This window comes from Diadema antillarum, unplaced genomic scaffold (genome assembly GCF_040938485.1).
Source record: "Diadema antillarum isolate AM-2024a unplaced genomic scaffold, OU_Dant_1.0 scf00000062, whole genome shotgun sequence".
Lineage (NCBI taxonomy): Eukaryota > Metazoa > Echinodermata > Echinoidea > Diadematoida > Diadematidae > Diadema > Diadema antillarum.
In genome coordinates, this window is record NW_027270951.1 from 1,860,461 (window position 1) to 1,877,059 (window position 16,599).

At 39.0% G+C, this 16,599-nt stretch overlaps 1 protein-coding gene across 3 annotated transcripts in view; it reads right to left on the reverse strand.

Moving 5' to 3' along the window:
* Positions 1 to 14,907, reverse strand: part of LOC139716184 (uncharacterized) — a 204,339-nt gene extending 189,432 nt beyond the window's left edge. For 2 of the 3 annotated variants that reach the window (XM_071627748.1, XM_071627747.1), the window contains exon 1: positions 14,150 to 14,664. In XM_071627748.1, coding sequence (XP_071483849.1) covers positions 14,150 to 14,215 — 66 coding nt within the window. In that variant the 5' untranslated portion in view covers positions 14,216 to 14,664. The other variant, XM_071627750.1, reaches the window with a different exon arrangement.
* Positions 14,908 to 16,599: the final 1,692 nt, after the last annotated feature.

The window sequence follows — 16,599 nt, forward strand, 5'->3', positions numbered from 1 at the left end:
CACATATTTCAGGAGTGAGAGGAGAGTGCCTTATGTACAGGAATGTGTAATTCAAGGGAAACTATAGATGCAAACAATACAAATGCAGGTTGTTAGCGATGAGAAGAGATTCAAGTGCCTTATTTTACCACTCTACCAGTGAGCAGTGAATGTTTTTTTTTTTTTTCTCTTTTTTTTTTTTGGTAGTATGAGCTCACTGTTACATGAATGCCCTCATCAGTAGCCCTAAAAGGCTGTAATTATCGAAATGGCCTGTATACAATCATGTGCCCCCTCCCTGTTTTCAAATATAATGAAGAAGTAACATGCCACCCTTGAGAATAAAAAGAACTGTAACAAAACAGAAACATTCACACCATGAAACTTTTGTGAATTTGAACCAACGTGGTTTCTCGTGACATGAAACTTTCACCATTTGCCACTGGCATTCAATGCATAGTGTAGACAAAAACTTTTGTGTGCAATTTATTTTTTGCAAATCTTGTCTCCTCGCGATATTCACAAAAGTTTCAAGCGTGCAAAAATTTCCCAGTTCTGCAGTGTGTAAGATGGAAACAAATAAAAAAACAAAAATCAGGTTGAGGGGTTAATCAGGACTCGGTTTCCATCAAAATGTGGGTAGCAGCTGGATGAAGATTCAGTGATCAATTTGACACCAGTTGTGCTGCAGAGAAAGCAATTTCTGAGAACATGCCCCCCCCCCCCCTTCTCACCCATTTGACAGATGCACCTCATGGAATGAAGACTGTTTGGTGATCCCTCCCGCACCCACTTTCCACCTCAGAGGGAGATGGAGACTCTTAGGCATCACTTTTCCTTCCCCGCCACATGCGTACACCAGCTTCACTCCAAGCCAGACGTCCAACCACCAGGGCGGAGTCTAGTTTCCCAAAGACTACGGCCTGAAACTGGGTCAAGATATTGGCTTTGTTGTTGGTCATGATTCCCCCAGCCCACCAAACTAAGGGGTGAGGGAGAGATATAATAGTAAAGGAGAGAGAAATAGTGAGTAAGAGGGGGGTAGAGAAATACGTAGGTAGACTGATACCATGCGATTGTTCATTCCACTCTCTCCTCATGTTCAGATGACAGTCGAGACTGGTAATCCAGGGGGTCACCAGCGGACAGTCTATCCATCTTACTTTCCATTTCCCTTCTTCCCTCCCTTCCTTTCTCTTTCTTTCTCTCACTCTCTCTCTCTCTCTCTCAATACTGTACAATACTTTAAATGGTGTCAATGTCACTAAGAGTAAGACCCCCACCCCCCCCCCCCCCCCCCCGCAACAAAACACCCACTCATATCTGTGGGTGTATGTTGAATATTTCAACACCAATGAATGAATTCTTCTTTTACCTTACCACTTGCTGAAAAATACTTTTCTTTCACCTTACAAATTGTAGTGCTATTCACACTGCATTTTGCAGTACTTGAGTAACTATGTGAATAGAGCATTCTTGTTTTTTACAATCTCACCAATATGATACACTGATAATGTGTGCATCTCCCATATAATGCAACATCTCTTCTACTACTAACACTTAATATGTATTTTGTCTTTCCCTTGAAGAGTAAAATTTGCAGGGCAGTTCAATATTCACAAAAATGTAGTTGAATTGGTATTTCTTTTCAGAAGGCGAGAAGACAAAATAAACCTTTTTCATCTATATATGAAACATCATAGGAAAGGTATCGAGCATCACAGCTTAAAATTATGGAACCAGATGATTGACTGTGTGGTAGACACATGAATACACCAAGGTTGTTGTCACTTTTGACGTTTAGTGGCATTCCCTTTACCAATCGGGTAATCCAGATGTGTCATACATCATCCTACATGTTACTGAAATCTTAAGTTCATAATTCTGGACCCAATCTCTCCCTACAATTTCATACTTCTCAACAGCATTCCTAATCATAAACATCTATGACAGTCCTGGATGGTCCTATTGTGACTTTGTGACCAGTATCACTGTTTAGGAAATTTCCACATACAATGTTAACCTACGACAATTTCTTAATTTTTGTATCTAATGCCGAACAGGAATCAAATTTCTATTTCACTGGCTTGATATATCGATCTATTCATAATCAAAGTCTATATGATTGTGGAACGGCACTTCACATGAAGCATTTCAAGTCTTGCTGAACATGATTATCAATCATTGGTCCAATAAGCACTAATACAATCTAGCCTTATAAAGAGATAGCACCTACAGACACATTTTCTATAGTAGCAACCAGGTTTGTTGAAGTAGGCTGCTGCCTCTACGAAAAATAACAGGAATACCAGTAACATTTTCATTTCTTATTGTGAGACAATCAAAAGGTCACATGATGTCATGCTCTTGAAATCATAACATCGTCATTGATGATGAATTTTGCATAAATTTAGAAGGCATGTACAGGAAAGGGATGCAATCTTCGTCGCAAGAAGGGAGAAAGAATGGGCTACATCAAAACACAGACTGGCCTATTCCACAGGCATTTAGCTCAGTCATGTGACATCGTAGAGGAGGGCACACGGCTTCGTTCGCTGAACACAAACCATGCTGAATATAATGCGTGTCTACCACCAACACATGTAAAGATTGAATATCTCCCTGACAATCCTCATCACTAACACCCCCCCCCCCCTTCTTTTCGGTAACAATACCATGGCCACAAAAGAAAAACTTAAGTCACAATAGACCAGGGGTCAATGTGGGGTCTCCGCATACAGTATCCATGATTTTACCTTTTTTTTTTCCTTTTTTTAAGGTATTGCCAATTTGCCTCTAGGGCATTAATATTTTTTCCGGGTCGCTCTCTCCTCAAATCTGTGGTACAAAGAAAACAATGGATCAATCATTGAATGGGGAATTTATGCAGCGGCAGCACGCTTGGGATTATAGGGGGAGTGTAGGAAAAAGAAAAAAAAATTGGCTGCTCGGGAAGGAATCAATGCGAGCACTATCGTTAGATAATATTATCGTCAGTGTCGCCTCGGTGTCAAGGTCCAAAAGATCATTGTACTGCACATTCTGTGGGAAATAGACATGGATCACTCGTCACTGGAAGAGACCTGCACAACACAATATGCACATTATTAAGCATCGTATATCAATCACTCGACAGTCAACCAGGCAAGCACGCGTCTTATCATCTCAGATGGACTATCAGATAGGTGTCAGGGATACTTCTAGCATCAAAGCGCCAGTCATACTGATATATTGACCCTTATTAAAAATGAATGACAGTGTGTTGATAACAGGCTGTGCTTTTTTTTTTGCATGCATGAACAAACAAATCTTTGTAATCATAACTTATTCATTTTACTCCCTCATGCCCCCCCCCACACACACACAGCTACACAGAAATGTTCCTATTGAATACTACCTATGTCAAACATCTCAAGAGCAAAGTTTTTTCATAGAATACTTGCTGAGCATGTACTACTCGAAAATCTATCTTTTTTAAAAAGGTTTAGGAAAGTATAGGATATTACATCCCTCCCTCCATGACCCTTGCGAGAAAAGGTCCACTTTTAGAGACAAAATACTGGCAAAAATCACTGTGAATTTGTCCACCTTCTATTCACTTGCTCTTTTTGTTGCTGTTGGCACTCAAATTTCATACAGAGAAAAGTATGTAATTGTTATAATGTGAAAATCCCAGTAGCATTTTTGCACATGTTTATGTCATTCATTATAATATATTTTCAAATCAAGCTGGTTGCCACCTCTCCTGCAACTTACATACTAATTCGCACGACCACATCCTATTTATAGTAATGAAACATTTTTGGCACGATGTTGCATGTCAATTTGTATAACACCTTAACAACCATTGGAGCAAACAGTGAAGAATTTGGGGGAAAATACACAGCTGGTTGCCATGGCAACCTGTCTGCATCTTCTTTCGGAAGAAGTCAACATCACCATAGAAGAATAAGGGTTTCTAGAGACGAGGACATTATGTGCAAATGCTTGTGATTCCATGACTGGCGAGGCACAAAATGTGTGAGCGCTGTCACAAGATTAATGCGCCATTTTCCCACTTCAGAGATGAAGGTCAGCTTCACTATGTGTTACCACGTAATTACAAAACAACAAAACGACAGCTCATTAAGCCAATTAGGAAATGTCATCCTGGTTCCTGGAATTCTATTAGCAGTTCAAGTTGCATCACCTTTTTATGGAGACGACCTTCTGCTAACTCCGAATGAGCCAGTTCAAGGATGCATTGTGCGCATGAGCAGATGAAGGTCATGTGAGATAAACGACATGACCAGAAACAGATTGTAATCAGCAATGTCAAAGACTGCACCTAAATAGTTCCTTTAATTTGCAGTGAAAGAGCATTACTGAACATTAAAGGGAGCTTGTTCATAGGAAAGCATGTTGGATGATGTACAATGAAAGTGGGTGAGATCTCATTGAACAACTGTTTTGTTTTGATGGTTTAAAATGTGGGGTCAATTGAACCATCGATAACTGCGAACTTATCCTGCGAGTACGCCACGCAAGATGTCAGAAGATGTGTGTTGCGATCTGCTCATTTGCCTCATCTGCATACTTTCGCAGACTCCATAGCCTCTTGAATGCTTGATGATCCTACTTGGCTGTGACAATGCAGGTTTCCAACAATAAACAGTTTATAGTACATTTGTTCATATGGCACCAACGATACACTCGAGAGTGAATAATGATGAATGACAGTAATGTTTTCATTACATGGTAGGAAAAAAGATTTAATCAGCAAGACACACAAAGGAGGATCACCAGAGGGTTTATAATAACTAAGGCTGTATCCTGGCTTATGAGTACAAGGTTGGCTCAGCGAGAAATAAAGCCATAATCATCATTTTTTGGGGGTAGGCACATGTACATTTCTACAATGTACGTACATTTCAACTCAGCCAAGGCAAATTTTGACTGCATAGAGCAAAAGTGGCCATCATTAAAGACAGATTTAATGGTGCACATTTCTGCATTACTTTCAATACACTGCTTTTAAAGCTACCCACGACTCCTGTTAAATTATCATCGAATTCCATTCTTACTCCATGGTACACTTTCACATCTATAGAAGAAAGAATAAGACTTGACTCTGCTGCAACTTTATACAAGTCTCTTCTCCATCAACCTATCCCATATCATGTGCTCTAAATAACCACAAGCTCATCTCCTTCTCACATAAAGCAACAGCATCATCCTGGTTAGTTGACAACTGAAGGGAAGGAAAAGGCGGCATTCAACATACTTGCTAATCATGTCATTTTGCACCGGTCTCAAAGCACTGGACGTTCCACGCATTTTAAAGCAAAGGTCTGACAACATTCGATACAAGCACAATTTCACACAAATCACGCCAGACGCCAATTTACATACATTAAGATGGCGACAGATACGAACTGTCAGCGGGCCGCCCAGCACAGCGCGTCGCATCGCGGAGGAGATGTTTGTCGAGATGGTGACAAGGTCACTCTCAGGTAAGAGTGGAATCTGATTATTTATTCGAAGTCAAAAATAATTCGGGGTTGAAAACCAAAGTAAGAAGGAACAATCAGAGAAAAACACCCCCATTACCACAAGCATATAAATGAGTGTGTCTCTCCACGGAGATCTCCCACTCATTTGTTATGTGATCATAACTTACTGGCTACCCTTCATAAAAAGGTCAAATATCACAAGTGATCCAAAAAGATATTGTAAAACAAGTAATATTTGCGACATGAAATTTTCACATATTGGAGATGATAGCCTTTTTTCTCAGCATGAAATTTTTGCGAATTGCCACTGGTATTCAATGCATCATTGTGCAGACACAAACTTTTGTGCATTATTTTAATTTTGCAAATCTTGGCTTCTCACAAAATCTGCTAAAATTTGCGAATAATATGTGAAGGTGACTTTCCTGTTTAAGTCTGCCAAAATTCTTACACCCCTACCCCCACAAGGAATAAATTAGTAAATTGATAAGTGAATATACAAAGTAATTAACATTTATGTAGATTAATTAGTGAACAGATATATCTACAGATAGAAGTAATTACATTTAAATAAAGAAAGAAATACTACATGATTAAATAAACCTTTTATTAGTAAAAAAAATTTTCTTTAAATGACAAGATCTGATAACACAGACTATCCAGGTGGTCATGGGTGATTAAATACATTAATGGGATTTGGGTTAGGAAATGAGACAACATACAAAATCACATCATATAATGCCTACTCTGGTGTCCTATTTGGAATCTACAAGAATTGTATATAGCAATACCCTGCGAATGATGACTGTTAGGATATTTTGTGCACAGTTCCATGGGAGAGTACAATGTAAATGTAACGCATACCAGCAGCTTCTTCACACGCGCGGTTGCATTTAAGATCATTCTTCGATGAAAACATAAAATTTTGTGATTCCATTGCTTTCTTGTTTTGTTTGTTTATTTGTTGTTGATTTTTGTCTGATTCGGCTGAATACCTATACCTCCACCTTTGTTGAATTCTACTTTAATATATCCATTAACCCTGATCAGACTCGGCTTTTTTTTTTTCTTTCTTTCTTCCCTTTTTTAATGCTATACGGGGAGGGGGGGGGTATCAGAATATACCATGAAGCCCATAGAATTGTATAACCTACAGTAAATCAAAATAACATTTAATTATAAGAACAATAAACGCTCACATAACAATGCATCTGTGACCCATGAGATAGTCACAAGTCAGGTAGAAGCTCAGTCATTTGGACCTTTATAAATTAACGCTTATAAAACAATGATTTTTTTTTTTCTAGTGACTAGCTTCTGGAGTCATATCTTAATTGACCATCTTTTCCATGAGACATAGGACAACAGAGATTCCCCCACAAAAACAAAAAGCCAGTGACAAAAATGAAACCTGAAACTCCGTCAGAGGTTTTCATTTCCTTGCAGAAACCCTGTATGGGGTGTGAAACTGTCAAGGTGCCTGGGAAAGGAACCAAGCCCATATCATCCGCAGCACTGCATTGCTACAAAAAGGGCTCATGCACCCGTGATTTCAGTACGGCTACTTGGAAGAATCACTGGTATCCAGCATACATTCATTCACTGCACTCCTATACCAATGCATTTGCTGGCATTTTCAAGCTCAAAACAGCAAAACATGCAAACCTTGACAAAGACACATGACATGCATCTAATCACTGTAACTACCACAATCATATTAAAGGCATTATTTATTTACCATTTGCCGATGAAACAACAACCCAGCTTTTGTGCTTCAAAATAGTTTTAAAATGTGAGTTAGGGATAGAAACAACCAATGTAAAAATGTTGACCAGTGTAACTAATGTTTAGTATTGTTAAATATACAAAGAGTGAACAATAATTATAACAGAATTGTTTCTAGAATAAACTGTATAGGTCCTACAGTCATGGTTAATTGAGAAAATAGTGATATCTCCTTATATTTTAGGCATAATTGCAAAAATTTTATATGGTAGGATGTTTTGTGGTACAACTGACATGTCACACGTATGCATCAAATGTGATAACTCAAACATTTTTTTTAAATCACTGCTCCAAATGGTAAAAATACCTTTGATTAAAAAAAAATGAAAGGTCAATGTACGCTGACTGAATAAATACTACCAAAACATAACACATGTGTATGGAGACTTCATGTCAGGTTATGCACCATCAAGCACTTGAAAACCAATATTTACATGTGTTTATTCTAACCACATACAAAATTATTACAATTGCACATTGCTTTCGATAACGGGTCACCAAACAGATGTGTACATGTATGTGTGTGTGTGTGTGTGTGCGTGTTTGTTTGTGTGTTTCATTCTCTGCCCTCCCACCCCTACCTTCTCTCTCTCTCTCTCTGCTATTTAGTCTTCACCATTAAACGCAAAGAGAGGGCTGACCTTAAGTTGACCCTTTCCCACAATAATACCCTGTGATACAATTTCCTGCCCTGCTGTCTAAGGACAACACAATCGCGACCTTCCGAGTTGTTGGGGGCATGAGGTCCAGAGTGTCGCAGACTGGTGCATTTGTGCCTGCGCTTTCGTGCCTACATGCATGTGAACGGCCGGTCAATGCGTCCGTTATGTATGTATATCGCTATGCGCATGTGCAAGCTTATGTTTATGTGTGTGTGTGTGTGTGTGTGTGTGTGTGTGTGTGTGTGTGTGTGTGTGTGTGTATGTATGTGCAGTGTCTGTCTGTCTGTGTGTTTCAGTCCACGTTTGTGATGTTTGGGAATTGGTGCATCTTTTAGCATGAGCAGGATAGCTCATAAAGTGGGGGGGGGGGGGGGGAGATGCGTTAGTGATATTGGCGATATGACACCCACTATCCATTGTTAGACAAGGATTTTATATGCAAGAGGGGTATATTTTAAGGGGGTAGAAGGTAGGGGTTAAAGGGATAGCACAGTGTTGGTGGAGATGAGAATTTGGCTTTTAACTTTTTTGCGAGATACCAAGAAAACACTTATGATATATAGTACAGAGCATTCCATTTTAAGAGGAATTCAAAGTTTATTTGATGAAAATCGGGTTTGGAATGACTGAAGCATCCAAAAACATAGTAAAACAAAGTGATCATACTAAAGTGTGGGTCCCACACTTTATTAGAATCGCTCTTTTTTTGGATATCTCAGACATTTCAACACCAATTTTCATCACATAAACGTTGAATTCCTCAGAATTACATGCTGTTTCATATTTCATAAGAGGTTTCTCATAATCTCACCAAAAAATGTTAGAAATCTGAAATTAGGTCTCAACCAAAACTATACGATCCCTTTAATATAACGCTTTATGTTACACTCCCCTGTATGCACGCCAAAGCAGAGGCAGAAAAAGACTCTCTGTATCAAGTGGCACTGTAAAACCTTCAAAAAGCATCATAACTAGAAAATTATAATTTGTAATTTTTTTTATTTATATAAATATATTTTTTTTAATGCATTGAATTTTGTATGATTCAACCGGCAAATCACCTTTATTTTCTCTCGGCAATCTCATATTACAATACCGTCTCCTACCTTTATCCACTATCTGGATTTATTTCCCGTTCCTATCTTTTTTTAATGATTTACGGACATAAAATGCTGATTACTTACATATATTTCCGCTTGATGCTGTGTCGATATCATATCCTTTACTTTTAGTTTTCATGCTTTTGGGCATTGAATTTATTTCCCCCACTTCTACATCTTTACTTCCTTGCCCGCTCTTCTCCATCTTACCATACTCGATCTTACACGTACAAATCTCATTTCCTGAACTGTGCAATACTCTCACCTATCCCATTATTGAAATTCAGGTCTGATGTGTATCAATATCATGCTGCATTTTATTCTCATGTAGGCTTATATTATCCGTGTTATATCAATATCATTTGTGAGTCTGATGTAAAGAAGCCATATGTATCAGCCTTCGAGCTGCTGGATTGTTATTTCGTATTTGCACCATAGACCACACTGAAATGAATTGAAAAGACATATATCTGCACAACTTACATATATGTCAGGGAGAGTACTGTAAAACGAGGAATGTTCGCGTGCATTTTAATTTCGCGAATTTCTCGAGCGGCACCATTCGCGAAATTAAAATGCACGCGAAAGTTCTTGCCTACACAATATGCATTGGATGCCAGTATCAAGTCACGAAAATTTCATGCTGCGAGAATCGCCGTCGGCTCCAATTCGTGAAATTTTCATACCACGAATATTTCGTGTTTTACAGTACATGAAAATGGCATCAAAAGGAGCATTGTTCTATGAATTTCACATGCAGGCACTGACACAAAAATGCTCTTTTATACATGCATGTACAACATATACACATAACATGCCTATATATAGGCATACTTGGTATATATTTACATACATGTGTGTGTGTGTATATATATATATGTGTGCATGTTAGTGTATGTGTGTGTATCTTTAAGACATCATTGTTTGTATTCATGACATTAAACAATTGTGATATCAAACGGAATTCGAATTAAAAAAAATCATTCAAAAAATATGTGTATGTGTAGGGCCTACATGTATACTTGTTCTGATAGGAATCTTTAACAGGGGATCCTCAGATCACTAGCATGTTTACAGAGAGTTGAAATTTGTCCAATTCTACAGCTGTATGACTTACTATTATTGCTAATATGATAAGTGATTGACAGCTGAGATTCTTTAAACAGATGTGAAATGTAAAAGTAGCTATAATGTTCTTTATGCTCTAAAAGAAACTGCATTTGACGAGAACAAGCCAATTTGTTGTCCCAACTTGTCTACTTTGCAGTAGATATGCTGGAACATCAGCAAGATTACACAGAATGAGGAATCTTCCTGGAAATTGCTCCTCTCATCATTTACTGACACAGATTCATGTATGTGGGACAGCATAAGTAGGCCTGCCAACACTGACACATCAAATTCAGGGAGATTCTGAGAGAGTCAGGAAGATACTTATGTGTTACATGCATCTCAATGGAAAAAAAAAAATATTCCCCAAATCAGGGAGGCTTCCACATTCGCTTCTCGGGACATGAAGAGATACACAGCATGTTCTGAGTTGTTGTTGTTGTTGTTTTTTGGTGGTTTTTTTTTTCAGGAAGTCTTCTACAGAATCGGGAAAACTGGAATTACTGATATACAAAGACAAGATGCTTCTCTCAATGAAGCCAAATTCCTCCACTCACTTGGGGGGGGGGGGGGGGGGGGGCAGATCATAGTGCATCAAATTCATGAAAATGTGCCTAGAGCAAAATATGAAATATTAACTATCAAAAAAATATGTATATCATATAAACATGCGTATAACATAAGTATGTGTGTATATGTCCATATCATATCCAAATCTGTCTCAGATTCAGTTCACAAACTCCTGCTCCAACCATAATTATAAACCTGTCGGCAGAGGGTTAAATTGATGCAAATCTGTCTGATTCGGCTTGTGATCATCATTTTTTTTTTTTTTTTTTGCCTTGATTGTTGAGGATTTAATATGAATTAACAAGCAAGGAATGGCAACCGAAAGTCTCAGTGTCAAATAAATCAATTTTAGAGAGGCCACCATATAATTATATGCCTGAATGGTACGTTATTATGGGTAGCTATCGGATAATACCCAGTTCATTAAACCTTAAAGCAGTCATATACTCTTGATAGATCTTTATGAATGGTTGATTTTCATATCAGAATGAAACAAAGCAAACAAAAACGAATGAAAGTAGTAATCCCGGAGTATAATGCATAGGTCTTCCAGGAAGGAAAACTGTGTTCGAGGGCCATTATTGCTCTCATTACCTGGTGGAAGTTAATCATATTTCTCGGTTGACATCGTGGGAATCACTGATCGTGAATCAACAGCATATTTTCCTACTCTGAAGCTTAAAACAATATGAGTATGAAGAGGCACTCATCACTGAATTCATGTGGTTTACGTGCAGTGCAACACGGATATCAGACATGTCTGCGTGTGTATTTGTGTGCTTGTATGTGTTTACACTGTCAACACACTGGCTTGTTGAGAGATTCCATTTACAAGAGAGACCTGACTTGAGCTGTGTTTTCCTTTATCGAACCACATTCCACGTTTATACTCCCAACATCGTGAAATTTGAAGATTTTGTTTCTCTACATGTGCATGAGCTGAAATGGATATTATTGTCTTGGTAGAAGATTGGAGTGGAGTTTAGTATTTTCTTTTTAATAGTTCTAGAGAGCATCATCTGAGTGGATGCTATTAAGGATCTATAGAGGGATTGTGCAAAGAAACAACACTGGATTAATGTGACTGGCAGAAGGTTGATTTCAAAGAAGCAAAGACGCTGATGGAAAACACTACAGCCCACACACCTGGGCAACATGGCGGATGCTCTTTTCAATGTCGTTCTCGTGGGTAGCCAGCCCCCTCGCCAACCTACAGTGATGTACTCTTGACATTGAAAGAGTTCCATTGAAAGAGGTCCATTCAAACTGCTTGATGTTTTGTACGGACAACATAGCCCACAGAAAACTTGATATAATAGAGACACAGGGAAACTCTCAATGGCAATTATCTATTGATGAAATATTTGACTGCAGTCAGACAAACATCGAGAAAAATCACAATAATCGCAATGTCGGTAAGTTCTTTCAAATGGTGTGAAAGGCACCCCACAAATAGTCATCTTTGTCAAACTTTGTCAAAAGACTGCCATTACTTAGGAATTATTTGCACTGGTTTTCTAATTTTGTTTTTATATATAAAATTTCATAAATATCAAATCTTTCAAAATCTTATTTTCGTCATGATTCTATTCCAGATATCCATATTCTTACACCCACAATTTCTGGTTACTGTCACTCAGCTGTTTCACCAAGTGGGAGGTATTGTTTGTGCCCCTTGAACATCCCCAAGTAGCAGCATCTTCAGACACAAACAAGTTATGTAACTTTCAGAAGGGGGCGGAGGGACAACCAATCCACATCTTCCTCCTCCTCATCATTCTCCACCTCCTCCTCCTCCTCCTCCTAATCGTCATCATCGTCATTATCGTCATCATCATCATCTCAGGAAGAATATGCACGAGATTATGAGGATTTCTTGTTTATTTAATTGGTAATTGACAGCAGTCTTTTACAACTCAGGAGGTGGATTTGCAATATTGGGGGGGGGGATATGATATAAAGTAAGGAATTTCAAAGAAAATATGGATACCAGAAGCTTGATCACCTGGCTTGTCAAAACACTCTCCAGATGAGATGAAGAAAGTATGCCACAGAGAGAGAGAGAGAGAGTTAGTTTAATAGAGTGAGAGTGATCAAACAGCCCAAACATTTCAGTGAAAGTTTGCGTGCATCTGGACACGCGATAATGAAATTATGACCACTTTCATTTATTGATAATAATATTATGTCACTACACATATCTCCACGTAAATGGTAGACGTTAAGGTAACATACCACCATGACTGCCGCAAATATTTGTGTAAACTTTGCATTAATTTTGTGTACAAAATATTGATGTTACTGTACATTATATTGTATATATATATATATATATATATATATATATATATATATATATATATATATATATATATATATATATATCATATTATCATGTCACATTTTCTACAACTGCTTCATACTCTTATTATTGCTGTTACTGTCATAATGACCATTTACTAACGACTATTATTGCTATCATCTTTGTTTGTTTGTTTGTTTGTTTGGTAATTGATTGTAATCATCATCATTATCTTTAACATTATTTTAATTTCATTGTACTCTCATTATCGCAATCAGTGTGATCATTATTTCCAACAAATATGATATTCACTGCTCTTGTTGTTGATAGATATATATATCTATCATTAGCTGCTTCTAAGTTTCCTTTTGCAGTTTATTACTTATTACATGATTCAATACCTGCAGATGTGTTTAAATGAATTTAGTTTGATGAAGACACAAATGCTTCACCGTGTTAGATATTTCTGAAATATCCGATCATTTGCTTGCAATTTTTCTACTTCTGCATGCACCAGTTACATTTTATCGACAATGAATATGATATTCTCTATGATTGTGTCAGGTTCACCCGAAAATCCAGTATACTTTGTAAGTAGGTAACTCATTAAAAGTAATAGCTATCTGCTGAAAATCTGAATTGTTTTGAAAATGTGAATATTTGGAAGAATGCAAAATATATCAATGCATCATATATCCAGCATTTTTGTCACATTTCTTTTTGTATAACTCTATGCAGCTCGACAAAAGGTACTTCACGCTGTACATCAATAAGCGAATGCATCACTCATAGCAAAGCTATGGGGCTGCCTGCTACAACAGCCACATATCAACTGTGTAATGGCCCTTCACGGTTGGAAAACACAACAGTAAGGGGAGGAATGAGAGTCTCCCTGTGCGTACGGGGAATATATTTATGTTTCTCTTCCTGAAGAGACTGAGGTCAGAGGAGAAGTGCCCTGTGCGCTGGCCCGATACGCGGGCTACGCAACGCAACGCAAGCGAGATGGGAGAGGGTGCACTGGATCTAAAAATCAGACCTGACTAGCCCCCCGCCTGTACTGCGAGAAACACGGAGGGAGAATCCACACAAAATATACGGATATAGGAGGTAAGAGATGGGGGAAGGGATTGCTGTGTGTGTACATACCCTTGCATTCTGTGTCTCTCTGTTATAGTTCTCCTGAATCAGCGAGTGAATCTGTGCGTTTCCCATCGCGTTTCGCCGAGTATAGATTCCTGGGTATCAATCCAATGTTAGGTTCTCCCTGCTCGCCGATACAACACCGGTACACAGGAGCATTGTACCGCTGCTCTTTCAGTCAGACATATTCCCTGCTCTGTTCTCTCTCAGCTGTCTCCGTCCCTTTCAGATATTTCTCTTTCATCCAGAATCCAAAGCTAGATCGGGCAGCGTTACATTGGTACTGCCGTGCATACACAAGAAAATGGTACAGATTCTCTCTTCCCCTCTTTCCGATGTCTCTTTCTCTCTCTCTCTCTTCTGCTCTTCCTTTCGTCCGGCAACCAGCCACATGCGAGCAAGTCCGTGAGCAATGGAGCGCAAGGTCTGCGAGTGAACGTCTTTGAACTGCGAGTCGCAGCTGCAGTGTAACTCTTCACTTCCTATTGGGTTATTATGGCCAAAGAATGAATGAAGCTGTGCTGACACGCTCTCACCCTGTCTCCCCTCCGTCCCTCTCGCTCTCTCCCTCTCTCCTGGCCTGCCTGCTTCCCGTTTTGCTGGTCTCCTCGTGTGCGGCTTCTGTGCAGCAAAGAGGATCTGGATTGCACGGTCAAGCCCAAGCACAGCTATAGCCTCCTGCTCTAGAGCTTCATACACACAAGCACACACACACACACACTCACACACACGCACACACACAAACATGCACACATACATACGCGCTTACACATACACACACATGCATAGACACTTGCACAGAAATTGACACACTGCACAAGCACAACGCAGATTGCTGGAACGCTGGTGGAACCCTGATCTGTAGCATGTGCTATGCCAGCTTCTACCTTCTCTCTCTCCGCCTCTCTCCTCTCCATTCTCTTTCTCTCTGCATTTAATGTGTCAGTCAATCCATATGTCTCCTAATGCACGTACCGAGCATTTGCAATGAAGGAGTGTGTGTGTGCTTACATTCATGTATACAGTCATGTGAGCATGTGTGTCTGTGTGTGTGTGTGGGGGGGGGGGGGAGGGTGTAGTGTTAGAGAGCTCTAGTCTAAACATGACCTACCTTTCTTCGCTCTTCGCTTATGTGCTGGCAAACATAAAAAAGAAGAAATTGACATGATTCAAAACCACAACATATTGTTTAGAGCTGCAATACTGATTTATGACACACAAACACAAGCACACACAAACAGCAAGACAAAGAAAGAAAGAGAGAAGGAGAAGACAGATGAAGGGAGTGACAGAAGAGAGAAGAAAGAACAGAAAATGGGAGAGAGGGATAGAATGAGAGTGAAGGAGTAAGAGATGGAGAAGAAACAGGGGGAGAAGAGAGAGAGAGAGAGGAGAGAGAGAGAGAGACAAAATTGCAAGGTCTAGGACGAAGGAGGGTCTCAAAATGCTCAGCAGACATGGCATCAGTAGGCTAACAAAGCATGCCTGACCTGGCATGCAAATGGCGCCCGGCTTGACCTCGGGAGGTCAAATTGGGGTAGACTGCCCTCTATGCTCTGCGGAGCATCTTTCACGCTTCCCAGCTCCACATGGCAGCACAGCATGAGGTCTCTCCCCCCCCCCCCCCCCCCCCTTCTCTCTTTCTCTCCCTCCATTCCCCTCTCTGACTCAAAAACATTTCGTCTTCTATTATTCGCCACAACTTTCTATCCCCTCTATTCTCATATTATGTTCCTGCGCAGCACCGGTTTTGTCCTTTGTCGTCCCTCAATCATACCATCAATACATTTATTCATTCATCTCTCATCCTTGTATGCATCAATCTTCATGTATGCATGTAGACTTTCTAATCACTACATACAGGTATCTTCTTTCTACACACCAACAAATACTTTTTTTTCCCCTTTCTATGCACATTTGTAATGCATACTGTTAATAAAATTACTTCTCTTGACAACTACACATAAGGGAAATCATTCCATAAATAGCACTGATATAAAACTACAAATATTACTAATGGTAAAGAAAACAACATTTGAGCGTAAACACTTTCAGAGCTGTGATGTTTGCATGAATTATATGTCATGACTATTTCTTTTTATTTCTGGTTTCCCCCTTCTACATTGTTGTTGCTATGTTCATCAATTCAACTCTATCAATAGCATTTGTTAATTTAAAAAAAAAAGTTAAAAGTATTGTTGCGAGATTTGATTTATCTTTATATTACCAGTTAGTGATTATTTGAAGAAAGTTGTGGGTTATGGGGTCAAAGGGCAAGGGTCAAATGTCAAGTCAAAATATGAGGTGGTGAGGATTGAGATGATGGTACTCATATACAGTATATAGTCCTGTATACACGATATATTTAGCAAGTCTAATATTTCGCAAATTGAGACTTCCTGATATACTAGATTCGCTAAATATATGGCGAATACAGTATTACATATATGAGTATA